This window comes from Silurus aristotelis (genome assembly GCF_946808225.1).
Source record: "Silurus aristotelis genome assembly, chromosome: 17".
Classification (NCBI taxonomy): domain Eukaryota; kingdom Metazoa; phylum Chordata; class Actinopteri; order Siluriformes; family Siluridae; genus Silurus; species Silurus aristotelis.
In genome coordinates, this window is record NC_139590.1 from 3,420,905 (window position 1) to 3,448,267 (window position 27,363).

The 27,363-nt window shown below is 41.0% G+C and overlaps 2 protein-coding genes across 8 annotated transcripts in view; both read right to left on the minus strand.

Moving 5' to 3' along the window:
- kcnc3a (potassium voltage-gated channel, Shaw-related subfamily, member 3a) overlaps positions 1-15,009 on the minus strand; it is a 142,208-nt gene extending 127,199 nt beyond the window's left edge. For 6 of the 7 annotated variants that reach the window (XR_014537618.1, XM_083566924.1, XM_083566923.1 and 3 more), the window contains exon 1: positions 14,074-14,989. The gene's annotated coding sequence lies outside the window, so the exon portion shown is untranslated. Of the gene's footprint in view, positions 1-14,073 lie in introns of all 7 variants that reach the window. The other variant, XM_083566925.1, reaches the window with a different exon arrangement.
- Positions 15,010-23,632: 8,623 nt separating this feature from the next.
- saxo3 (stabilizer of axonemal microtubules 3) lies at positions 23,633-27,103 on the minus strand. Its single transcript, XM_083567081.1, has 5 exons — positions 27,072-27,103; positions 26,864-26,966; positions 26,296-26,469; positions 25,884-26,003; positions 23,633-23,781 (listed from the first exon to the last, which is right to left on the minus strand). The coding sequence occupies exons 2-5, from the start codon at positions 26,948-26,950 to the stop codon at positions 23,689-23,691; spliced, it is 474 nt and encodes a 157-aa protein (XP_083423207.1). The 5' UTR covers positions 26,951-26,966; positions 27,072-27,103; the 3' UTR covers positions 23,633-23,688.
- Between the last annotated feature and the right edge of the window lie 260 nt (positions 27,104-27,363).

The following is a 27,363-nucleotide window of genomic DNA, read 5'->3' on the forward strand; positions in this document are numbered from 1 at the left end:
ATGACTCTACACTATATGGACAAAAGTACAGGGACATATGACTTTTTCATCCATATGAGGTTCTTCTCCAAATTGTTACCACAAAGTGGTACACAAATGTCTTGAAATATTCCCTTCACTAGGGGACCCAAACCTGATAATGCCCCTGTGCACAAAGCCAGCTCCATGTAGATATGCTTTCCATTTCCATTTGGAGTGGAAGATCTTCTGCTATAGAGCTCTGACCGCAACCCTACTGAACATCACCTCACCTACATCAGTACCTGATTTTACTAACACCCTTGTGGCTGATAAACACAAATCTTCACAAACACACTCCAAAATCTACTAGAACATCTTCTCAGAATAGTGGAGCTTATTGTAAAGAATAAAATTGGAAACAAATGTAGAACTGTAGATGTTTAGAAAGCAGACAGCAATCTTATGGTCCGGTGTCCAAAAAATGTTCTTCAGTGAGACCCTTTTACTTGGACTGGAGTAGAAATAAACAGGAATTTAGAAGAGTACAGTACAGGAGTACCGGGGTGCGGAGGCTTAATGTTTGAGAAGGCATTGGACTCTGGATTGGAGGGTTACAAGTTCAAAACCCAGCACCACCAAGCGGCCACTGCTGGGCTCTTGAGCAAGGCCCTTAACCCTCAGCTGCTCGGTTGTAATTCGCTCTGGATAAGGGCGTCTGCCAAATGTCGTAAATGTATGTTTAAAAAACGAATTACAATCCAGATTTGTGAAACTGAACAGAAATCCGAAAATAAAATAAAGAGGATTTTGCTGAGGTGGAAAGTTGTTGCTGGTCAGTAATCTATCATTTTGTCGTCATGTCTACTAAAAACTCTGACTTCCAGCAACCACCACGGACTACAGACCAGAGTCGTATGGACTCCTGAAACAAATACACGCAATTAAATACATGCTTTTAATGATACGCATCTGTTCTCCATTACACACACCTCTTGCCTACTGTTTGAAGAGCATTCATTAAGAAAAAAACAATGTGAACTGTCATCGCAGTTTGTTTTTCTTTAAAACTATACCAAGCCATGCTGTTATGTTATACCGATTAGGCATACAGTAACTTTATGGTCCCCTGATCAGACTTAACATTATGGCCACCTGCCTAATATTGTGTTGGTCATTTTGCTGCTAAAACAGTACTGACCCAGCAAGCATCATCTGTAGGACTGGTCCACACGGGCCAGCCTTCGCTCCCCACATGCATTAATGGGCCTCGGGCACCCATGACCCTGTCACCTGTTCACCAATGGTACTTCCTTGAACCACTTTTGGTAGATACTGACCACTGCAGACCGCAACCATCCTTAGACTTGCTCATTTTTCCTGCTTCTAATACATCAAGTGTCCTTTGCGGACATAATGATCACTTGCTGGCTAATATACCGCATCCACTAAAAGGTGCCATGATGAACAGATAATCAATGTTATTCACTCACCCTTCATAATATTACAGTGTTGTACCCGGTGTGTGTTGTGGTGTTTGCATCTGTTTTTTCTTGTCTATAGGATCATGTCTCTGGATTACCCCGAAAACGTTGTTTGCCGAACATGACCTTTTCCCAGACCTGGACTTTGAGATTTGGATCAAATTGTGTATTACAATTTATACATTCCAGAGTGCTATATTTACATTTACTGCATTTGTCAGGCGCCCGTTATCCAGTGCGACTTACAACCCGGCACTTAAGGGCCTTGCTCAAGGGCCCAGCTCTGGGTTTTGAAATTGTGACCTTCCGATCCAAAGCCTGAACCACTGAGCTAGCACCTTCCTATTTCAGTTTATGAACTAGATTGTTCTGAAGGTTTCAGAAACCTAGGAACAACTATGAATCCTGAATGCTATCACACACACACACACACACACACACACACATAAATACCGCTTAGTATCACTGTTTAAACACTGTAAATTCAAATCAATTATTCATCATATAATAAAAAAAAAAAACCAGACGAGTTGGCAGAGGAAATCTAAACTGTTTTGAGCTCCACATACTCCACTATGATTGACAGGCGCTAAAAAAGTCGTGTGTGTCCTCTATTTTGTATTTTTTTGCATAAGATTGCATAACAGGTTCTTAACCATTTCCTCTGCTCATCGATCAATCACCGAAGCTCGCGGCGCATCCGATCCCAGAGAGGGGGAAGAGTGCATGAGAAGAGCTGAAGGTAGGACCATTATTTGCTGAGGTCCACAAAATGGGGAGAAAAGACTGCAGCGCATTAATTCTCTCATTCTCTCCCCCCTCTTTCTCTCTTTCTCTCTCTCTCTTTCGGTGCAGCACTGAAACATGATGCAGTCAATTCAGAACCGCATGTAACCCGTTCACCGCTGGGAAATACACCGGAGTGTGTTGTGCACGTGTGCATTTCAAATCATTTCTTGTCATTCTTGGCTTATTAACACATACATATACACACATACATACACACACACACACACACACACACACACACACACACACACACACACACACACACACACACACACAATCTTGCAGGAACTAGAGGCATAGAGAAGTAAATGATTTTTTCTTTTGCTGCAGTAAAACAAAGTCTCTCTTCTCTTCCCCATCCCTCTCTCTTTATCTTTCGTTCTATCGTTTATGAATGAATGAATGAACGTAGTGACTAAAAACTCCTCCACAGAGATCCACTGAGTCTTTCCTTCTTTATTCACACCTTCAAGTTGCGCATAAAACACTTGGATTACTGCGAGCTAAAATCTCTCTCTCTCTCTCTCTCTCTCTCTCTCTCTCTCTTCTCGCACTCTCGTTCTCATTCAAGCCTTTTATTTAAAGAGTTTGCTTCCTCCAGCCCTCTTTTCTCTTCTCCCTTTTTTTTAGTTTATATCTTAGACTGGTAAAGTGAGCTGAAGCAGAGTAAAACACCAATTCCTGCACAAATGTCATCTTCATTCACTCCTCTTCATCCCCCTTCCCTCTTTCCCTCCCTCCCTCCCTCCCTTTCTCTCTCTCTCTCTCTCTCTCTCTCTCTCTCTCTCTCTCTCTCTCTTTGTGCCTCCTATAGAGTCTTTCCCTCACTCCGTACCTGCAAACTATCCCAGGACCGACAGCAAAGAAACTCTCCAGGAAGAAAAGACCATAAGGTAAGATGACGTACTAACAGGAATATATGAATATATAAAATGCATTTACATAATATTATAATATCTAGCTGACAAAAAATCTTTACCAGAAAAAAGTTCAATAACAATCAGTTTTAAACGTCTATGTTGCCTGTTTCACTGCTTGTAACCTGGACACCTAGCTAACTATTTAGCAAGAATTAATTTTTTTTATATATTTTCTATTTTTTACTAATACATGCTTTTTGTTTTACGTTTGCCAAACTAACGAAGAAAAAATGCTAATTTTTTAAATAACATGACACGTTTTGTTTAATTATTTATCGGTAATTCACTGAGCATTTATGCGCCATCATGTTGTGAATACAAACTAGTAAATAAATTACTGCTAGCTTAGCACACAACGCAAAAAATGTTTGACAACAATGACACTGATATTTAGGGTTTTTTGATGTTCACCTTTTAACACATTAGCATGTTTTAAAAAATAGCTAGCCAACAATTTTTAGCCGTCAGAGCCTCGTTTGTGCTTTTCTCAGCTCTGTTTGCTGACGCATTGTGAAAACTAGCTACTAGATTTTTCTGCTGTCAGTGATGCACTTTTATTGCATATTCATAAAATTTGAAAATAAGCTAGCATAAAACATTCAAATTATGTAACTAGACCTATGACACTTTTTTATCCTTTTTTTTTTTTACATTTACAAAGGTCATTTTTACACACTCATTTGCTGCCATCAGTGATGCACTTTCATTGCATTTTTTATAAAAGTGTGAAAACAAACTAGCATAAATGAATGCGATAAAAAATTCAGATACTTTTTGTGGGTTTTTTGTGCTAACATTTTTATGTTAGCATCACGCGAGGACTAACTTGCATAAATGTACCGCTTTTGATGTACAAAAGCGGTACAGATTTAAATGTACAGATTTCAGCTAGCAAACAATTTAGTGCCGTTACTGACTAGTGTTTCACAACTGCTGTTTCTGCATGTTACAATGCAGCAGTTTTTTTTTTTACTGGCTACCATTTCATAATAGACTCACGTGAAAATTAGCTAGCTACTGAAATAATTATATAACCCGGCACAAGGTTTCTCTATCGTTTAGTTTGCTATTTCTGTTTTTCCAGCTGAATCTTAGCAGGTAGTAGAAAACGTACCGGGAAAGACTGTGTGTCGAATGCTTGCATTTATTCAAATTGATTATCATATAATCTTTTAAGAAAACGATGCATTTTAGCGTAACCTTTGCTTTTTGAAAAACAGAAAAACAAACCCGAGGATACACTCGCTGTTTAGGTGCACACAGTCATGCGAACCTTGTTGCTAAGCAACCAACTACAGAGGGGAAAAAACTCACTCGCTAGCTAATAATTGAGGCTAAGCAATCCAATTAGTTCTCTTTTACACACAATGTGATCGTGAAGTGACACTGAAAATGAGACTAATGTGTCAGGAATAAAGACTTTTACCTCAGATGTGCAGGCAAATGACATAAAAAATTACTTTTTTTTTTTACCACACAGATGTACCAATGAGCTAGCTAGTGAATAACCTGTTTGTTAATCAGTGTATGAGAGATCATTTACATAAATCAAGACTTTAAGCATACACAGGGAAGTTTAAACGTATGAGATTTTGCTTCACTATACTGACAAAAGTATTAGGACACCTGTCTTTTCCAGCCATCTGTGGTTCTTTCCCAAAAGTTGGACACACAAGCGTATATACAATGTCTTTTGATACGGAATCATTACATTTTTCCTTTACTTTAACTGGAAGACCCAAACCTGTTGCAGCAAGACAATGCTCCTGTGCACAAAGCAAACTCCATGAAGAAACATGGGTTAAAGTGAAAAATCTCCTGCTATAGAACCTCCAATCCTCATCACTATTGATCACCTTTGGGATGAATTTTTCACGCTGACTGCACCCCAGGTGTCCTCACCTCACCTACATTAGTACCTGACTTTACTAACACACTTGTGTCTGAAATCTCCACAGCCAAAATCTTCCTAGAAGATTTGGAAAGGGAATGTGGAGAATGTGGAAAGGGATGTTCAGAAAGCACATACCAGTCTGATACTCAGGTGTCCACAAACCTTTGTCCATGTAGTGTATATCACACTGTAGCTTAGCATATGGTTATTGATGTTTATGCTAAACCTGAAGGCTCACATTGCATCATGGGTCTTTCAAATGAAAAGGAAAGCTGGTGTTTTTTTTTTAGACATTATGAAGTCTTGAAGTGGATTTGAGATCGTTCTCAAAACGGGCGACGTTCTAGTAAGGATTATATCCGTCAATTACCCACACTGATATAAATAATGATTTTATTACATCTTTATAAACAGGTTTTTGTGCAGGTTCTGGGGTTTTTTTTTACATGAATGAATGACAGCTCAATGAAAGTCTGACTTTACCAAACTTCTTGTCATTTCATGATGGCATTTGTGATTTGTCCCTGAAAGGAAAACTGTGAGAAAAAGTCAACAAGTGTTTGTTAAGAACTAACGATATTGTACGATAAGTTCACAGAGTTCCAATTTCAGCAAACGAAAAATCAATTTTACATAGAGAACATATTCTGATTAAAAAGAGAGGAAATAAATGATTGAGGTGATTCAGGTTCACTCTGATAGGATACGCGCCACACCGTTCAATAAAATCATAAAAGATGAGTGAGTATAAAAGGATGGAGTTGAGTAGCTCAGTTCTAGCATGGGAGTGGGTTTGGGGGTCAGAGCTAAACTCACGACCAGACCACATGGCCAAACTTTGATTTAAGGTTTTTGTCTTTTAATCTACATTCAAAATTAAAAGTTACAAAAAAGGTACAGCTATTTAGAAAATTAATAGACAAAATGTTGTTTGATGCTTTTCCTGACAAAATAGAATTCTGGTTTCTAGATTCTAGATTCTGGTCCACTCTGATTGGCCAAATGAGCAAATTATTTTACTAACTCCACCCCATTTAATGAACCTATGTACATTTTTGAAGTTTAAAGGGGTGGAGCTGAGTAGCTGGGGGAGGAGATAAATCCAGGGCCCGAAAAAGTGCTTGAAAAAAAAGCTTGAAATAGAAAAACTAATCAGATCTATTACATGACCATATTGTGAATCACAGAATAAAAAATAAATAAAAAAATTATTTCAAATCGTATAAAAATGTAGCTAAATTCAGAGCCAGGAAACAAAAAAAGAAGCTTGCAATAAATAGTACGAAATATTGCAGTTATAGAAACACCTGTAAATCTTACATGTTATACTTTAACGGTTTAAACGAATCAGAACAAAATGCTGAATGCCTTAAGATCATTTTCTAAAGTTGGAAGGTTAAACCAGGTGGAGTCAAGTAGCTCAGTTGGTCAAGCTGTGCGGTGGAGCTAAATCCAGGGCCAGAATAATACTAAAGCTTGAAATCAAACATACAAAAATTCACGAAACACTTTTAAAACCCTGCGGCTTTAAAGTTTTAACCAAAAAAACTAAAACAAATGACGTGTAGCTCAGTTGCTCTAGATGGAGGGCGGAGCTAAATTTGAGATATGCAGAGAAATGCTTGTAAAAAATCGTATGAAATATTACAGGTACAGGAATACATTTAAAAAATCATGAATTGCAGCTTTAATGTTTTTACGCAAAAAGAGAATAATATGCTGTACGCGTTACAGTTATTTTTGATTTCGATCGAGTTTTTGGTTTGACAAGAAATTTAATTGAATTGGTCAAATTTACGTCCCAAAACTTCGCAATCTGATTGGATGTCTGAATCATGTGACCATCACTCTGCTTATTTGCTGAGTTATGTCCAAAAGAACACTGAATGACCAGCTCAAGCGTTCATATATACAGTAATCTGTGAGGCTCACTGTAAAGCCCTTTTGAATCAAGGGAACGCTGTTGCTAAGCAACTGGAAAATATGCAAGCCAAGCAGAGGCTAGCTAACGATTATGGTTAATCAATAAGATAGCTACTTCAGACAATGTAAACGTGGAGTGAAAGTGGAAACAAGATCAACAGAATATTAGCGATTCCCTCAAACGTGCTAGAAAATACGGTGGTCGTACGAGATAAAGCTAGCGCACTGCGTACACGTCTCTATGTTAGCATCGTGGAGCCTTTATAGACATTTCTGCATCATATGCAGCTGAACAATGTGATTATAAAGATGTGTAAAATGTAGGGGAATAAAAGACAGGCTACTGTACACACACACACACACACACACACACACACACCGCAGATCACATTAGCAGGTCCCCATGGGGTTTGATGGTGTGTAATGAAGAACGTGCTCTGAGATTAGCTAATACAAGCAGAGGAGCGAGAAGAATGAAGCAAACAACGGGAACAAAAAAAAAAAGAAGGGAGTAGGCAAATGTGTTAACGTGATAGGATTCCTGTGGAAAACTGGGGACATAATAGGGGTGGAGGACAAAGGAAGGAAATCAGGGAAATGGTGCAGATGGAAGAGAAGTGATGGTGTTGCTGACTGGGTGAAAAAAAAAACAAGCTCCTTGTTTGAAAAGAAAAAAGAAAATAAATTGTTAATGGAAATTATTTTGTGTGTGTGTGGGTGAGACCCAGGTCTGAATGATGGATGGAGGGATGCAGGGTTGGATGGAAAGAGAGGATGAAGAAGGACACTAAGAGAAGAATGAAGTGAAAGGAGGAGTCAATACACAGAATAAAGCTGAAAGCAGAAGGTGAGAGAGTGTCATAGATAGATAGATAGATAGATAGATAGATAGATAGATAGATAGATAGATAGATAGATAGATAGATAGATAGACAGACAGACAGACAGACAGACAGACAGACAGACAGACAGACAGATAGATAGCATTAAAGTGACAGAAAGACAGAGGCAGAGTGTGGTGTGTGTGTGTGTGAAAGAGAGAGAGAGAGAGAGAGAGAGAGAGAGAGAGAGAGAGAGATGGATAAACAGATAAACAGACATATAGCATAAACGTGACAGACAGATAGATAGACAGTGTGCGAGTAAGAAAGAGGGACAGACAGAAATGGAGAGAGAGAGAGAGAAAGAGAGAGAGAGAGAGAGAGAGAGAGAGAGAGAGAGAGAGAGAGAGAGAGACTCTGCCAAATAAATAAATTAAAAGGAAAAAAGGAGTGATGAACAAGCAGAGTATGCGTGATAGATAGATAGATAGATAGATAGATAGATAGATAGATAGATAGATAGATAGATAGATAGATAGATAGATAGATAGATCGCAACTTTATTGATCCTAAGGAAAATAAATGAGGTGCATGTTTTATAGGACGATGTAAAAGCTGGAGAGCCTCCGCATCCCTCGCTTCGTGGTGCAGTGTTCCCTCTTTCTTCACTGCAGCTCACACAGCAGTGCCTGAGTGGAGCTTAGAGGCCACCTAGAGGCCAGGAAAGGTAACTTCAGAGCCCAAAACACTGCAGTCCCCCCACCCCACCTCTGTGTGTGTGTGTGTGTGTGTGTGTGTGTGTGTGTGTGTGTGTGTGTGTGTGTGTGTGTGGATGGCTTACAATAACCACAGGCCCTTCTGTTGATTTTGAGCTCTGAGCCTGTGTGTGTGTGTGTGTGTGTGTGTGTGTGTGTGTGTGTGTGTGTGTGTGTGTGTGTGTCAGAGAAATACTTGTCATTTGAATAATGAAGAAAATCTCTGCTCCAATTGTTGCTGTCTTTTTGTGAATCCTTAACCCCCGGAGCTACCATGCAACAAAAAGCATATACTGCTGCTGATGATGATGGTGATGATGAAGAATGTAGCTAGCATGCAAGGCTAGTTAGTTAGCTGATACTAGCCAAGACTCAAACATTGCAAAAGACAGGTGACTGCAATGAAACATCCAGACTAGCTAGGGGCCGAGATGCTCGTGTCTCTTTTGGATGTTGCCTGAGAAATTATGACTAGAGATGCAGTATATAGAGTCATATCGTATATATACACTGTCATATTTGGTTTTTCTCCAATCTGTTACCACAAAGCTGGAGATAATTACAAGACGCCATTGGATGCACTTGCATGAAGTTTTCCCAAAACCTGTTCCAGCATGACATTGCCCCAGTGCACAAAGCTAGCTCCATGAACATCTGCTTTACATGAGTTGGAGTGGAAGATCTTATGCTATAGAGCTATCAACCTATAAAAATCTATATAACCTTTTAAACACCTCCTCACCTCACCTAGATCAGTACCCCTTGTAGCTGAATGAGCACAAATCTCCATGAACATCTTCACAGAAGACTGGAGGACATTTTACGAGCAAATGGAGACTAAATGTGGAATGTGACGTTCAAAAAACGAGCACATACCAATTTTATGGTGAGGTGTCCATTAGAGATGCGCATCTTTATAACTGAGGCCAATGAGATGAAATGGGAAAAAATACGATGCTTTGCAATTAAATATGGTGCAGATAGTTTCCCTTTTATTTCTTTGCGTCAGACACACAGCAAATCATCAATTTACTTCAGCGCCTTCTGACTTCTGACGCATGGCCCCTTTCACACACACGCCAAAAAAAAAAACAGACGTTCTTTTAATGTTGTGTCTGCAGGAAGTTACAGCTCTACCTCTGCCATGTTAATCTGTATTCTATGTGACTCTCAGGACATGTCGACAGTTTAGCGACAAGAAATCGATCTACATATCAAATATCGGTCGCACATTATTGGTCAGTTTTGAAATATTAAAGATATAGCGCTTCTAATGATAATTATATATAAATAAATCAGTTTTTTTCCGCCACAAATATGTAACAAAGGATGCATCATGATAGAAATGGCAACTTTGATCTAATGCACACTTTTGTAAAATCGATGCATCACATGGTAAACATTTATGCAAATCTATGACTCTTACCATCCCTAATGTCCACAATATTTTGTACTAGCTACATTGCCACGTTAGCTAGGCTAGCTGAGGACACTCAGTCAGATGGAATGAGATGAAAGCGTATAGAGGTACAAGGTTATTTCAAGTCCAAATTAGTGAGTACTTGACTGAAGGAATTGTGGATTAGCAAAGAGTTAGCATAGACCTCACTGAATTCAGTGTCTTGGCCTGAACTCGGGGTGAGAGGTGAAAGACGTAGCGGGACCTTGTCTTACTGGGAAAGAAATAAGTCTCATTTTTTTACCTGGCTCTGTGTGTCTTCGTCCCTGGATCTAGAACTAACACTGTTCTTAAGATAGTTTGAAGTCCCCTCTGCCTCCAGCTCTTGTTAAAACCTAATTAATAAAAGTGCCCTCTCCGGTTAATTACCATCCCTTTATAGTTTCCTATTAAGCACTCGGGGAACGAAGCCAGAAAGAGAAGCAGGAATACGGGCATAGAGCATGTGTTAAACCAAATCACATCCGAACTTGATGGAACCTATTCTTAGCAGAGGGACGGAAAGGGAGGACGCGGAAAGAGACGGGAGAAGAAATGAGAAGAGACCAGATGAAGAGCAAGGAAGGACGAGAGCGGAGGGCCGAGGACCCAGGGTCGGAGGTGAGGCCTTATTGCCTGTAATTCTTGCCGTATTTAGCTGTTGGTAATCATTGTCCTACAAACGTTCGATCGCTCGTTTGCTCAAATCGATGGACAGCTGGAAAGCGTGATGTAGTCCACCATCTAGTGGCCGAGGCATACAATGAAAAAAACATTTATACAACGTCAGATGGTTAACTTGACATCAGCAGTGTTAAGATTGGCTGACTGATCCACCAGCTCGACCGATCCACCTGCTCAACTGATCCACCTGTTCAACTAATCAACCTGCTCGAATGATCCACACTACTGGACTGATTCACCTGCTGGATGGATCCATGTGCTGGACTGATCCACCTGCTCGACTGATCCACACTGCTAGACTGATCTACATGCTCAACTGATCCACACTGCTGGATTGATTCACCAGCTCAACTGATCCACACTGCTGGATTATTTCACCTGTTCGATTGATCCACAGTGTCACAGTGACTGTTCCACCTGTTAGACTGTTCCATGTGCTCAACTGATCCATGTGCTGGACTGATCCACACTGCTAAACTGATCCACACTCTTGAAAAGATTCAAATAGTTGAAACCAATTAAACTTCTCACTCTTCATCACTACCTGGACTTGATATGTAGCTATTTAGTCATACAGTGCAAAGGTCATTAGAAAAACTCTCTGTATCTGAAAGTTAGTGACATCAGTTTGTGTGGAAAAAGAAAGCTGCAGACATGTTTTCTGACTTGCAGGTGACAAGACGTTTGTGTCTTTTTTAGGTGTGGCCTGAGAAACCATGAGAAGATATAGCTTCGAATGCAGTGTTCTTTAGAAAAGCGCACTGAACGCTATGGGGATGGTGCTGATTTCTTTCCAGCCCTGACTGTAGATTCATACAAGTGTGTCATGTGATCACAAAACTGACACGCCCCCTTGGATTTAATCTGATGTTTGTCAGATATATGTTTGGAGCGTCATTTGCAGGATTTTTTTTGCTCTATTATTTTTCCTTTGCTATTTGTCTAGACGTCTCTTATGGGTGTGGCCTGAGAAACAACGAGTAGATACCGCTTTTAGAAGCAAACGATTTTTGAATTAAAGAGAAAATTATTGTGGAAATTGTGTTTGATTTACATGCTAGTTTTCAAAATAGCTTGGTTTTTCACTTTAGCAAAGCCTTTGACTTGGCAATATATTTACCCCCAGCATTTTATACGTACTTAACGAGAATCTGAATATGACGAGATGGAATACGATGAAAAGGTACAGGGTTTTAAGGTTTTCTTGTGCTTCTATGCAAACAGTTGATGTATCCTCAGATGTTTACTCGGAATCTGGAAGTTTAGGGTCAGTTGGTAAAAACATAGCTAGCATGGCTAATTCCTGTTAACATCTTTTTTTGGCATCCACATCAGATTATTTGCTCTTCCACCCCCAACTTTTTTTCCTGTGAGGAACCAAACGCAACAGTTCCACCCAACGGTTTGAGAAACCCATTGACTGGTGTGAGGCTGGGCCTGATTTCTTTCCAGCCCAGACTGTAGATTTATGGGGCCATGTAAGTTACAGGGGTATCAGGTAATTATACAGAGTGCCACGCCCATCCCACCCACCAATGGATTTGATCAGACCTGCCGTTTTTTTCTGATGTATCTGCGATGTGTCATTGCAGTGATCGATGAGACGTCGTGTGAAACAGCATCACAGGGTTTAGCGAACGTGAACGTGGAGGATAGTTCACACTATCGATCTGCTTTGGTTACGAAGGGTTCCAAACTCATTGTACAATCAAAATCCATCCGAACTGTTTGAATGAAAGAGTATCAAAGGTATGCAAAGGTAATCTTGAATAGAACTGCTTATATATCTGTCTGTGTGTGTGTGTGTGTGTGTGTGTGTGTGTGTGTGTGTGTGTGTGTGTGTGTGTGTGTGCACATTTTTAATACCTAAATCTTTCTCTCATCACTCAGATCTCATGATACACCTCGTCCCTCAACCTGTTTCTCCCTCAATCTATGAATGGACCCTAGATGGAGGACAGGAATCAAACAGCCTGATATTAGACGTCTAATCTGATCTTGTAGAAATCGAATATTTACACCTCGTCGCCAAGCACCATCGACCCTCACCAAAATGGCACCACCTGCAGGTGTCTGGAAGCAATTTCCATGAGAAAAAAAATAGAAGTCCTACAAAGAAAACAGTGGGATCAAGAATATGAAAATAAACAAACGATGGCGGTACAGGGAAATCCTTGAAGAAGAATTTACTGAAAAAAAAAACATCTCAAAGGTATCTGAAGGTAAAGACAGAGGTGAGAGAATGAAAGAAAAAGAAAGAAAGAGAAAAATATGAGTTGGCATGTGCAAAAAGGCTTCTGATGTAAAAACAGAAGGCGGCTTTGGGATACATGTATTCATTTTCACATTAATGGTTTGGAAAGACGTCGTCACAGTCTACATCTGGACACATCTGGTTATTTAAAGCATATTCAATTCCCCTTCAGGAGCTCTTTAGGTTCCCTAAGATACTGTTCTGTCGATGATCCTTCCTGGAATAAAACCGAATAATACCCACGTAATGGAGAGATAGTTCAGGCCTCACAAGAACCCATAGGAATCCACATTTCTTTGAAAAGAGATCATGTTTCTTCAAATCGATGGATTTAACTGAACAATCCTTTTCCTTTTCTATCTGTAGAACCCGAAAGAAAGACGGTTATTCAGGACACAAAGATGGTTCTCCAGACCGTTTTGGAAAATGGTAAGTAAGGTTTGTATAATTGATAGAGGGATTATTCAGCTCTTTGTAGATCCAACCCACAAAAAAACAAGGAAAAAACGTTTATAGAATAGTTCTTCAGGAACCAAAGACGGTTCTCCAAATTATTATTTTCCATCTCTATTCATGGTGGGATTGTAGGGTGGGAACTGATATGAAATTTTCCTTATTTGCAACCCCATCCGAATGTTCCTCACGGGAAACAGGAGAACGTTCTCATAAATGATGCTCTGAAGCAAAATCATGATTTTCTGATAGAAAGGCATAACATCTCTGGTGGTATGCTCAGGTTCTCTGTGGAACTAGAGAAAACGAAATGTTCCTTTAAAATCTCTATGCCCTAATCCAATCGTTTTGGTTGAATATTTATTGTGTGTGGTTGAACATGCATGAACATTCATCAACCCAAAAAGGTTCTTCCAGAGTCTAGAGAACCTATATAAGCACCTTTATTTTTGTCGGGGTGTGGAAGCACGGCGTACTTGTTGCATGAAAAACACTGTCACTGAGGCATTGCATTTGACAGCCCACGGGAGGCATTCTGCAACCTGTGCACGAGATCACGACACGCGCCAGAACACGCACACACGCATGCACAGGCACGCGTACACACTCTCTCTCTCACACATACACACACACACACACACACACACACACACACACACACACACACGCATGCACAAGACAGCTATAAGTAGCTACTTACTCGCGTCGGGTTTGGCTCGGTTCGTGGGGTGGATGCGGTGCGTGCTTGGCGCGCGCGTTAATCCACGCACACATGAACACGCGCGCGCGAACCGACCAGGCGTAATGCAATTTCTTATAAATAAAATAAAATAAAAACAAAGCCAAAAAAAAAAAATACAAATAAAAAATCCCCCTAATGGAGTCTGGGAATCACAAGATCTGCACGTCTGGACACATCGCTTAGATGAGGTTCCTAAGCGCGCGCCCTGGTCTTCTTTGGTGTCCCTTTGATCAATTCATAAAATATATATAATAATAAAAAAATAATTCAATACCTCAAATCCTAGACAATAATTCTTTCCTTTCTATTTCTATCTCCCTGATTAATTTACCTGGAAAAACTGGTGCAGCCCCAAAGAGCACGGATCCAAAAATGTATCCCTATAGCTTTCTCCCCCTTCTCCTTCACTGTCTTGCTGGTTTTATCAATGTTTGTTTCATAGTCCTCCTGGTTGTCAACTCGGTCCAAAAATGACACACACACAAACACACACACAAAAACACACACAAAAATTTCTAAAGATCACCAAGAAAACAAGGGAAAGAGTGCGGCGGGTGTGTAGATGCGCGTCCGTGCGCAATCGCTTCCTTTTAGCGTCTTTATTCCTGTCGAGGTGTGTGTGTGTGTGTGTGGTGTGTGTGTGGGGGTCAATTTTTTTGGGGGGCTTTCCGACGCGCAGTGTAATCCTTAGAGTAAACTAGCGGTCAGTCCCGTCCCCTCCCTCCTCCATATCTCCTTCCTCCTCCTTCTCTCTCTCTCTCTCTCTCTCTCTCTCTCTCTCTCTCTCTCTCTCTCTCTCAGTGTGTCTCGGTGTTGGATGGAGGGGTATGTGGCAGCTGGTGCGCCCCTCTCTCTCTCTCTCTCTCTCTCTCTCTCTCTCTTTCTCTCTCTCTCCCAGACTCCACCCTGTGCCACTTAACCATCTGAGCGCCACGAGCCGGATATGCTGCAGCTCTTCCATGCTATAAATAAACCCAGGAGTCCCCCATGTTCTGGATTGTGTTTCCCTGCTGTAACCTGATCTAATACAGACCGTGATTGACAAGACAAGGTCAGTAAGGACGCACTGTGTGTGAGATGGTGTGTGTTGCTGAGATGGTGGAAATAAATGCTACCATAACCCTGATAACCCCGAACGTGCCTGTGAGTCACGTGACCAGATGACAACACCATGGCCTGCATTTGATTGGGTGGAAAATGTCAGGTGTCCCAATACTTTTGTCCATATTTTATATATATATATATATAGACAAATTGTATTTGGACACCTGATTTTTTAGTATGTATAGGATTTTCCATTTACTTCAACTAGGAGACCCAAACCTTTTCCAGCTCCATGAACATCTGCGTAACATAGGTTCCTTCTTTAGAGCTCCAGAACCCTATTGAACACCATTAAAATGAATTTTTCATGCTAATTGCGCCCCCTCACCATCACCTACCAGACTTTACTAACACCCTTGATGGCTGAATTAATCTTCACAAACCTCCACAAGCACCTTCCAATATCTACAGCATCTTCCCAGAAGAGTGGTGTTTATTATACCAGGAAATAGAGACTCAGTTTTATGGTCAGGTGTCCACAAACCATATGACCATAAAGTGTATTATACCTTTAAATCATCTCTTTCCCGTCTTTTTCTTTTATATTATTCATATTCTATCATCTCCATTCTCTAGGCGCACTCTCCTTCGTTTTTTTTTATCCTCGAACGCTCCACCTATATCGGTACTTTACTCATTTTTATCGCCCTCGTGGCTGAATAAATGATCGCTAATCTCCACAAGCACACTCCAACATCTAGAACGTCTTCCCAGAAGAGTAGAGGTTCTTCAAACAGGAGTCAAAAAGGACTCAATGTGGAATGAGATGTTCTTGAAAGGCACATTCCAGTCTAATGGTGAGCCTTTGTGCATATAAAGTATTCGGGTGCATATTAACTCCGATTTGGATTACGTTCAGCTCACGATGTGAGTTACGAAGCCTGGATGCTTTCTAGAGAATAGAGAAAAATACATATAAAGAGTTTAGATATAATAAAGTGGTTACGTTTATAACATTACATTAGAACATTATTAGTGGTGAAGTAAAGAACACTGATGATCTCTTCATTATTGCACCTGTTAGTGGGTGGATTTATTTATTAATCAGCAAGTGAACATTTTGTCCTCAAAGTTGAGGTGTTAGAAGCAGGAAAAATGGGTGAGTGAAAAGAGAGTTTGACAAGTGTAAAAAAAAATAATTTTAACTGCAAAGAGACGGAGCTTCAAGGAAGACCATTTTCATCAATAATTCACAGGAAAGCATTGCTTCAACAGCCCTGTGTTCTGTGCAGTACCTGGATAACTAACGCTAAGAGGTACACATGATTAGCATCATCGCAGGATTTCAATTCACACTGTCGCTCGTATCTGCATATAAAAACGGGTCGTAATGTGCCACGGCCATGTGCGATTACTCAACATGTGTGATGGTGCTTTTTTTCCCTCCACAAACCTGAAGACATGTTATAAAATCCCTGATTTAAAATCTGGCTTAGCGCCGGTTTTGGCGAGTATGCATCAGATGGATATGAGCTTTAAAGGATTTACAGCATTCTAGCCTTCGCCCAGGATTTGGACATGGTCGAGGAGACGTCTGGTCGCTCGTTATATATATATATATCGAGACAGTGTGATTTTGAAGATGACGGAGCTGACGGGCTCCACCCTGACCGAACTGCTGGTCAGGTAGATCTCAGCGATGCTGCTGCTGGTCGGTCAGTGTAATCAGCTGGCATAAGTTTGAAGAGACAATAGTCGATCTGACATGACCCCTGACCCTGAAAATCAATAGCTTTTTATGGCAAATCTCACACCCCGCCTCAAGGTATTCAAGCACACACAAAAACGCGTGCACACACACACACACACACACACACACACACACACACACACACACAATAGAGTGTTTCCTTTTCAGTAGAGGGCGGGTTTAATTGATGAAATGTCACGAGAGTGAAAAAACAGGAGGCGTGTGTGAGAAAATCATGAGGATGGAGAAAAATACAAATTCAGGGATGCACCCACACACTCCAGACACACTCATTAATGACTTTTTAGCCATTCAGTCATTTCAGTTATAGGTTGACTTTCATTTTGCAAAAAAACTGCAAGGTTTTAATAGCATTTCAAAGCAATCCATGAAAATACAACGAACAAGAATCCCATCAGGCTTGATGGAGACGCCAAAAAAAGCCCTTATTTAATTATTTTGAGAGTATAAATAAAGATCATTTAGTCATGAAATGATCACATTTGGATCATTTCTCATTCTTGTTTCTCCCCAAGCATCTGGATGGAGTGATGCTAAATCCCAGGAGTGTTTTGGGGTAAGATGGGAATATCCTGGACGGGATACCAGGATGTGTAGACAAGACACCATTTAGTGTAGTGCTCCTCCATAGATGTTTTTTTGGAATGAAGGTGAAAACTTACAACAATCATTGACAAGAACTCTGAGCCCCAGACCAAGCCCCCAACCCTGCCCCCATCCCCGCACCTGCCCCCAGCCCTGTCCCTGCCCCCAAGGTCAGGATTGAACTTCCGTTTCATACAATGATTTACAAAAAAATCAATTTGGCACACAGTTGTGCATCTCGTTAAGATCGCTAGTCCACTATTGTTAGATTACAGCCAGTCGGGAACTCTAGATCCTCACAGGTCAGTCAGTTGGGAACTCCAGATCCTCACAGGTCAGTCAGTTGGGAACTCCAGATCCTCACAGGTCAGTCAGTCAGAAACTCCAGATCCTCACAGGTCAGTCAGTCGGGAACTTCAGATCCTCGCAGGTCAGCCAGTTGGGAACTCCAGATCCTCACAAGTCAGCCAGTCAGGAACTCCAGATCCTCACAAGTCAGCCAGTCAGGAACTCCAGATCCTCACAAGTCAGCCAGTCAGGAACTCCAGATCCTCACAAGTCAGTCAGTTGTGAACTCCAGATCCTCACAGGTCAGTCAGCTAGGAACTCCCCATCAGAATCAGGACCCAAGGAATGAGGAGCAAAATGCGACACAAACCTGCATATTGCATTTCCAATTCTCAAACATTGAGCTCTCCATGGAGGACCCTTCTCCTCATCCTGCACAATCTTTAGGAAAAATACACTTCTCAGGTATGGCATTTTGAATAATCCTCAAGGTACACGCCATGACCTTGAGCCTTTCCTGGGTCAGGAAAATAAAATGTGAATGTATAACCATATTGTGAATCAAATAATTATTACGCCTGCAAAAAAAAAAGCAGCCGCCATGATGACCAGCCGCTTGTAATACCCTTCACAGTGTCGGTCATCATGTACGCTACAGGTAGTGCACCTGAAATATTCTTTTAATTACAAGAAACCCCGAAATGATGTATTACAGGTTTGATTTTCTTGATTTTTTTTTTCATTTTTTTTTGGTCTCAACCCATTGCATTTCTATACATGAGTCCAAATCGTTCCTTTCTCTTTCTCTATCTATCTATCTCTCTCTCTCATGCACTTTCTGTCTGTCTGGCACACCGCCTCTTGAGACAGAGGGGGAGGAGAGCCAGAGATCCGGCGAGCAGGTGGGCGGAAAGAGCAGGAATGGAGAGAGAAAAAAAAAAAAGAAAACTCACACGAATTGAAAAGGCTAATTCACGAGACGCTGCCAAATCGCCACTATTTGAATTGCATTTCGTATTCCTTCTCCTCGTTCCTTTTTTTTTTCCTCCCCCGTGCTCTCGTGCACCTAGTTCAACCCGGATCACGCCATCATCTTCAGTTGCCTCGAATGCATGTTCAGCTAAATCTCTCTCTAGTGCACACACATACACTAACACACACACACACACACACACATACACACACACTCAACCTGCCTGCTTTCAATCTCTGGCTGTTTACACACATTGCAGTTTTGTTTCTTCCTCACGACCTCTTGCATATCACACTGACACACAGGAGACTCGACCAGGTCTATAACACTCGAAGAATATTTACAGACCACGTGGATAGAAAAACGATCCGTTATCTTGATTTAAATCAAATTTGACCAAGCATTTATTATTGATGCTGGAGAAAAAAAAACGGCTCAATGGGGCTCTGTCTCACACGAGCACCGTCCTCCCTGTGCCATACGTCTTGTTCTCTGTGCTGTACATCTCGGGCACGCCTAGAACATGCTGCAGTGGGTCCGGCCCTGTTTCCTCTGTCCTAGCAAGGACAAGGGTGGAGGACACGGGCGGACGTGCAGGTGCACTGAAACTGCCCATGTACACGCTGCTTCTGCCTCCGTAGGAGACTGGGATGGAAGGGCGGGGCAACCGGAGCTGGGAGGAGGTGCAGGGCGGGGTCTGGTGTGATGGGGGGTGAATCAGTGCGGGACGTTCGGGGAAGGGTCTAGGAGTCAATTCAGACCTGAAACAAGATGGGACAAAAAATTGTTGTTGTTTCGTAACATTTATGTATCGCGTAAAAAAAAAGAAAAGTTATTTTTTTCTTTTTACGTCAGCAATCAAAATTGGATCTGCAACGCTTAACATCAGCAATAATCATGAAATCGGACATACTCTTAGCATCCTGTCAATCACTAGCCAATCATTTGTGAGCAGGTACGTATGCGGAAGAGGGCAGATATCACTTTCCTTAACCATCATTGGTGGACGAAGACATAAAAGCGTGTATTTGAGTTAAAGAAAAGCAACACTCTAAAGTATTACCACAGTCAAAGTCCCTTTAAAATACATATATTTTTGCCTTCAAATGTACTTAAGATTTATTTAAAAGTACTATCATTTATTATGACTATAATGTTTCTATTATAATTATTATCACAAGACTCTTAACTCTACTGTTACTGTTTACTGTTAATATACTGTTAGCACAACAGTATATTATTAGAATGATATTAATGAGTCAAACACTGATTCATTTCTATTGAGCCCAAAACCTTCTTGAAACAGAAAATCGCACGTGTGTTATGGCGAGTTTGTTTCAGGAGTTTCTCCATCATTTTATTTCTCTCTAAATGTTCTGCTTGATGTTGAACTGATGCTGAACTGTAGATTGGTGATCAGTAGATACACCAAGCGCCGATCAAAACGAGTTGAAAACGGAGCGAGCGCTCGATCCTGATTGGTGACTCGCTGCGTGTTTGACCAGTTACGTTTTTATCCTCATAAATAAAAAGGCACGATGATTTCGCAAAATGTAGTTGAGTAAAAAGTCAAATATTTGACTATGAAATGTAGTGAAGTTAAATGAAAATCTCCCCAAATGGAAACAGATACAGATACGAGAAAAAACTACTTAAGTACAGTAACGAACTACATTTACTTCCTTACTGTCCACCATTATTACACAATTTATATTTATAAAATGTGTCAATACAATCTGACTGCTGGGAGGGAGGGAAGTAAGGAAGGAAGGAAAGAAGGTAGATCTTCCGCTTCAGCTCTTGTATCTTCATGGACCTGGCTTTGGGTCTCCTTGTGCAAGTGAAAAGAAAATTTCCTGCTTCTGCATCCATAGTTTTTGTTATATAGTGTATATCCAAGCCATTGGACACGCCGCCGGTTCACTAGTGCATGTATGAGACTTGTAAAGAGCTCCTGGCGTCCGCTGGCTTCGTGACCACGCCGCTCTTTCACTTAGCGTCAACGGCTTTGTCGATACAGATACCTTTAGGAGTTTGTAGGTCTTCAGGGGGCTGCAGCGTTTCCTTAAACGTGATTGGGATCGTCTCCAGGTATGCTGGATCGCAGACTGACATAAAGAGTGTTTCCTTTCAAACCCCCACCCTTGCCCTCCAGGAAGAGGGTTTTAAGTGCCCTTTTAAACAAAGTGTTTCCAGACGATTCAGTGACCATCTCGGCTCGGAGGTCAGCTCATCCCGACCTACTTATTCAGAGGAGGTATGTGGGCACGCTGCCAATTTATCGCTTATTGCGCACTCGCACCGTGTCCGAATCGAAGTAATTACCTGCTTATGTCCTTATCGAGCACTTGGTTTATTTTCCCAACAGCAGCATGAGTGTGGGACTTGAAAATTAAACTGATCAAATCTCTAATAATAAACAGATATATATATATTTTTTCATAATCATCAATATGTTGTTATAAGACCGATGCCATATGAGTCGTGGATTTGTACCATGGACAGTTGAGTTTCAATCCCGCCTACAATGCTAGCCGCTAACCCCTAACCCTTAGCTATCCTTCATGTTAGTGCGGTCCCCATTGCCATAGAAACAGCCAATTTTTCTGTCCAAGGAGATGAAAAGTTCATGGTGGACTCTCAAAGTTGCCATCTGATGCCTTTGTTACCTCAAGGTGTTTTCCGATTTTGGACATCTAATTGGAAGGTTGTGAGTTTCAATCCCAGCACCACCAAGGTGCTGCTTCTGGGCCCTTGAACGAGGCCCTTAACCCTCAACCAAGAGATACAGGTCAAGAGCTTCAGTTCACATCAAACATCAAATTGAAGAAAACAGTGCAATGTCTGTGCGACTGTCACGTGTGAAAATTCAAGAGCTGAACTGAGTAAGCCCATCTGGCACCAACAGCACAGTCCCAGTCACAGAGATCACACTTTTTTATTCATTCTGATGTTTAATGTGAACATTAACAGAAGCTGCCAAAGTGATAACGGCATAAAGAGCGGCTTTATGGCTGTTCCTAATAAAGTGGACAATAAGTTTATAGCCAAAAGTAAGATTTATTATTAACTCATATATTTTACTAGATAGACAGAAAGTTGGCCGTTAGATAGATAGATAGATAGATAGATAGATAGATAGATAGATAGATAGATAGATAGATAGATAGATAGATAGATAGATAGATAGATAGATAGCAGAAAGACACAGACAAACAGGAACAGGCATCATATAGATGGATGGATGGATGGATGGACAGATGGAGAGACAGCATAATGAAGAAGCAGACAAACAAACGAACAGACAGACAGACAGGCAGGCAGGCAGAAAGATAGATAGATAGATAGATAGATAGATAGATAGATAGATAGATAGATAGATAGATAGATAGATAGATAGATAGATAGATAGATAGATAGATAGATAGATAGATAGAGACAGGGACAGATAAATAAACATGGATGCATTGACAGACAGACAAAAGGATAAACAGATTAATCGACAAATGAATGGATGGATGGATGGATGGATGGATGGATGGATGGATGGATGGAGACATACAGATACACAGATGCATAAAGAACCAGCATGACAAACAAGCAGATATACAAAGAGACAAGATAGATAGATAGATAGATAGATAGATAGATAGATAGATAGATAGATAGATAGATAGATAGATAGATAGATAGATAGATAGATAGATAGATAGATAGATAGATAGATAGATAGAGAGAGAAATATGAAGGCAGATTCATATCAAACCAACTTGTAATTCTTTGAAGTGGTTTTCAGATGAATAATCATCTCCTGCCTCTGGTGATTATATAAACATTTAGATTCAATAAACTCAGAATCCATCAGAGATTTGTTTTCCTGCCACATCGTGCTGCAGCACTGCCCCCTGCTGGTTACCTGCTGTAGCGCCTGTGTCCACACGTTAGGCGGTATCTTATCGTTTTTACTTGTACATTAGAGCACAGTGAAGATCTTTCTACGCATATCTTAGAGATGTTAGAAATCCATTCAACAACATCCCTGTAGCACAGAAGGTTAAGGGCCTTGCTCAGAATCCCATGAGTGGCAGCTTGGCAATACCAGGGCTTGAACCAGCGGCCATCGAATAAGTAACCAGTAATGTATATTAGGAACATTTTTACACATCCAGCCAATAAAATCCTGCAGATAGTGGTCAGCAGCTTCTGGTAATGTTCACATCAGTTATAAGAATTTGTCCGAACATGGCAGTATGTCTTCAACTTTGACACACAACAACTGCTTGAATGTCGAACATCCAGTAACCGGCGGTTCTGCGGATGGAAAGCGCCTTGTTGAAAAGAAAGGTCAAGCGAGAGGACAGCCAGACGGGTTCGATCCGACAGAAAGCCGACAGTAATCCGGACAACCACTCTGTACGATTGTGGTGAGCAGAAAAGCATCTCAGGACGCACAGAACATCGAACCTTGACGTGGACGGGCTACAAAAGCAGAAGACTACGGCGGCTTCCATTTCTGAACAGGAGTCTGAGGCTGAGGTGGGTACAGAGGGCAGGAGTGTAAAAACATACCCTGGTCAGAAGAAGGCTATGGTCAGGATTTGAGCCCAACCGCATGCATCCATGGTCCCAACCAGTCTTGTGTCAATGATCCAGGCTGGTGGAGGTGATGTAATGGTATGGGGGTGGGAAGAAAAGTTCTTTCGAACTTATTTCATTAATATGCAACAATAAGAGTCTCAATCACCCTCAATCTCTGGATCGGATTCCAGCAGAACACCTTTGGGACTTGGTAGAACAGGAGATTTTGTTCACTTGAAAAAGTATTAAACTTGGACCCCACGTTCATCTTGAAGAATTGAACCCTACCAAATGGATGGTTCCTAATAAAATGCTGTTGCACTGCCCCCACTGCTCACCTGCTGAAGCGCCGGTAGTCGCTGTGAGTCGTGCTGAGCGCCGGTTCTCCTTGCAGCAGAACCGAAGCCTGAAGCTGTCCATGCAGTGCCTGATTGAAATAAACATGAGCAGCATTAATTTCTCCATCAGCTCTCCATTAGCCAAAAAGAAAACCTGTGCATGGAGGCTGGGAGCTCGGTAATCCTCAGGCCAAGAAAAGCTCTGCATAAGCACAATTCTCCTGCATCGTAAATTATCGTTTATTAGCGCTAATGCTTTCGCCTTCCTTTCTCTCCGACATGTTGTCTTTCATCTCCTTCACTTTTCTCTCATCGTAATCTCTTCCGCTCCTCTCTGCCTATTTATAATTCAAAGAAAATCCATCCTCCCAATCCGTGTTCACTTACAAGAGGAAACATAAATGTGTCAAAGATAAAAACAATTTAAAAACACTCCTTTTTTTATGGTAGTTTTATCTTTTTTTATGATTTGCGAATCATTTCAATTAAAATCCAAACACAAACCTTCATCCTGAAGTATAACATCTCAGTCTCAGTAACGATTATGAGATGATGAGGTTTGTATGTATATATATATATAAATACCGAGAGAGAGAGAGAGAGAGAGAGAGAGAGAGAGAGAGAGAGAGAGAGAGATGGATGGATAAACAGATACACATATAGAAACAGAGATACACAATGAGACAGCATCACAATCAAGCAGCTTTACAAAGACACAGCCGCTTCCATTCAACCACAACCTCAATGGGAAAAACCAAGGAGCTGTTAAAGGACATCAGGGACAAGTTTATAGACCTGCACAAGGCTGGAATGGGCTACAAGACCATCAGATGTTTTGGGTCATTGTCATGCTGGAAGACCCATCTTCAGTGTTCTGACTGAGTCTAGGAGGTTCTCATCCAAGATTCTACAGCGCATGGCAGTGTTCATGTGGTGACGTTTTTCTGTACCTTTAGCAGAGAAACAACCCCAAACCAGAATGTTTCATCCTTCATGTTTGACAGTGGGGATGTTGTTCTCGGGGGACATATTCAGCATTTCTCTGCTTCCAAACACGGCGAGTCGAGTTGATGCCAAAGAGCTCAATTTTGGTCTCATCTGACCACATCACATTCTCCCAAGCCTCCTCTGAATCATTCAGGTGTTCATCTACAAACTTCAGACGGGTCTGTTCATGTGCATTCTGGAGCATGGGGAGTTTGATGTGTTACCAATAGCTTTTTTGGTCACTGTGGTTCCAGCTCCCTTGAGATCATTAACAAGCTCCTCCCGTGTAATTCTGGGCTGATCGCTCAACTTTCTCAGAATCATCCTTACCCCAGGAGGTGAGATTGTTCATGAAGCTCCAGAGCGAAGGCGATTGACTTCTCTTATATTTCTTCCATTATCGAATTATTGTGCTGTTTCTCACCAAGCTTCTTGCTGGTGGTCCTGTAGCCCATTCCAGCCTTGTGCAGGTCTACAATCTTGTCTCTGACATTCTTTGACAGCACTTTGGTCTTTCCCATGGTGGAAAAGAGGTTTAAATGGAAGAGGTTGATTCTGTGACGGGTGTCTTTTATACACATAATGAGTTGTTATTAGGAGTTTTTTCCTAAAGGGACATGACTAATTTGGGTTTGTGGGAGTCAGAATTGTTGCTGGTTGGTAGGGAATCAAATATTTATTTCACTCAAACAAATGCAAATTAATATATATATAATGTAAAGTATGTGTGAAGGAATAGAGAAAGGTGATGTGATTTTATATATACTGTATGTGTATATATATATATATATATATATATATATATATATATATATATATATATATATATATATATATATATATATATATATATATTTATTTATTTATTTATTTATTTATGCAGTTGTGATAAATAAACCTAGATATAGATGGAAATATGCAGATAGAGAATATTGTATATATACTGTGTGTATATTAACTTCTGATCACGTAATAAAGATATAAAAGAGATATGAAAAAGAAGTATGTGGATAATAATATTTATCTACAAGCTCGTAGTTACACCTGGTTGTTTTTTATACCTTTGGGATCAATTGTGTCTTCTAGGAACAATCTGAAACACTTCTGCTAATAAAGATTTAACACACACTTGTGATCGTGGATCGCCGGATCCCATGGAAACGGTGACAGAAATTTCCGATCGACGGCCCGTGACCTCTCTTACCCGCAACGTCCTGTAGTGAGGCTCCAGAGGCTCGTCTGGTGCTGATCGTCCCCTGTACTGCTCCTGCATCTCACTGACAGGCGGAGCAGAGACGAGCTTGACTGATCGGCTATCTCGCAGCTGCAACAAATCATATACACACACACAAAGACACACACACACACACACACACACACACACACACACACACACTTTACCTCTAGCAGCAGATTAATGCAGCCTTTGTTACCCTCCACATTGATCAGAGCTGCTAGAAAGGTCAGTTTCATTGGGCTTCAAGTGCCATTGATCCACAAACGTAATAAATCATTTATTATAACACCTCATGACAGGTGATGGAAAACTTCATAATAATATACTTTCACTCTCACTAGTTAGAGTCGAAACTTAAATTATTTATTTTTACAATTACCTTCTGAGGCAGGCGGTTCAGGAAATGTGTACACCAATGTGGAGGAGCGTTGGAATAAATAACATTCCTCAATACAACGTCCACAGGTTTGGGGTGGTGCTCTGTGTGAGAGGTGACACTGTAATGGAGGGGTCCGGGCACCCGTCTCCGGAGAAGAGGGGGAAGTGGGGCGTCCTGGAGAAGGGAGTCGAAGGATTAAGCCGAAAAAGTAATGGTTTCTTTGCTGCAATTCGACCATAAAGACCTGACTCACTTAGTCTTCCCCGAATAGTGTACATTGAAATATGTCTGCCACTTAAACTTTGAGAAACATTTCTGTAAACTGCTGGTAATTCTAACAAAATAATTATCTCCTGCAGCAGAGGTAGCTCTTGGTCATTCTTTTTTTCTAAAAAGATGCTTATGTACAAGGAGTCTCCAATGTCAGTGCTTTGTAACACTAATACATGAAAATGTCTTCAGGAACGTTCTTTGATATTAAAAGTCTTTTTACAAGAACACCCATGACCCGTTGAGAATTAAGGACAAACTGTTGGGGGGGGGGGGGGACATGTGAAAGCATACAGACCTTGCAGCTGTGCAGGTATAAAGTTTCAGGATGACTATAAACATGCCCAGCACTGTTCCTGGTGTTAGCAAACCTGTGCCAGTCCATTACCCTTTACACGGCCCTACATTTAAAATAAACAGTAAGACAACAAACAATTGTACAATATAAAAGAAAAAAAAAAACATTCCTAATGAGTAAAAGTAGACTTGAAACTATCAGGACGTACAAGCGTCGCTCCTCTGCAGCCTTTCAGTATTTGTTTACTGTCACTATGGAACTGTCACTATGGAACTGTCACTATGGCAACACAGTCGAGGCTGCGTTCCAAACTGCTGACTCCATTGTGGATGCCAAGTACACTAAATGAGGATGGGTTTCCCTTTTGAGTCTGGTTCCTTTCAAGGTTTCTTCATCATAACATCTAAGGGAGTTTTTCCGTGCTACAGTCGCCACGGCTGCTCATCAGGGATAAACACACACCATTCACCTTCACTGTTGTTTTCTGTAAAGCTGCTTTG

Excerpts from the sequence above, each read along its gene's own strand:
- saxo3 (XM_083567081.1), bottom strand. The coding sequence starts at position 26,950 with ATGGACTGGCACAGGTTTGCTAACACCAGGAACAGTGCTGGGCATGTT. Across the intron at positions 26,470-26,863 it reads TATACCTGCACAGCTGCAAG|GACGCCCCACTTCCCCCTCT; the intron begins GTCTGTATGCTT and ends TCCCTTCTCCAG. Across the intron at positions 23,782-25,883 it reads CTCACTACAGGACGTTGCGG|GCACTGCATGGACAGCTTCA; the intron begins GTAAGAGAGGTC and ends TATTTCAATCAG.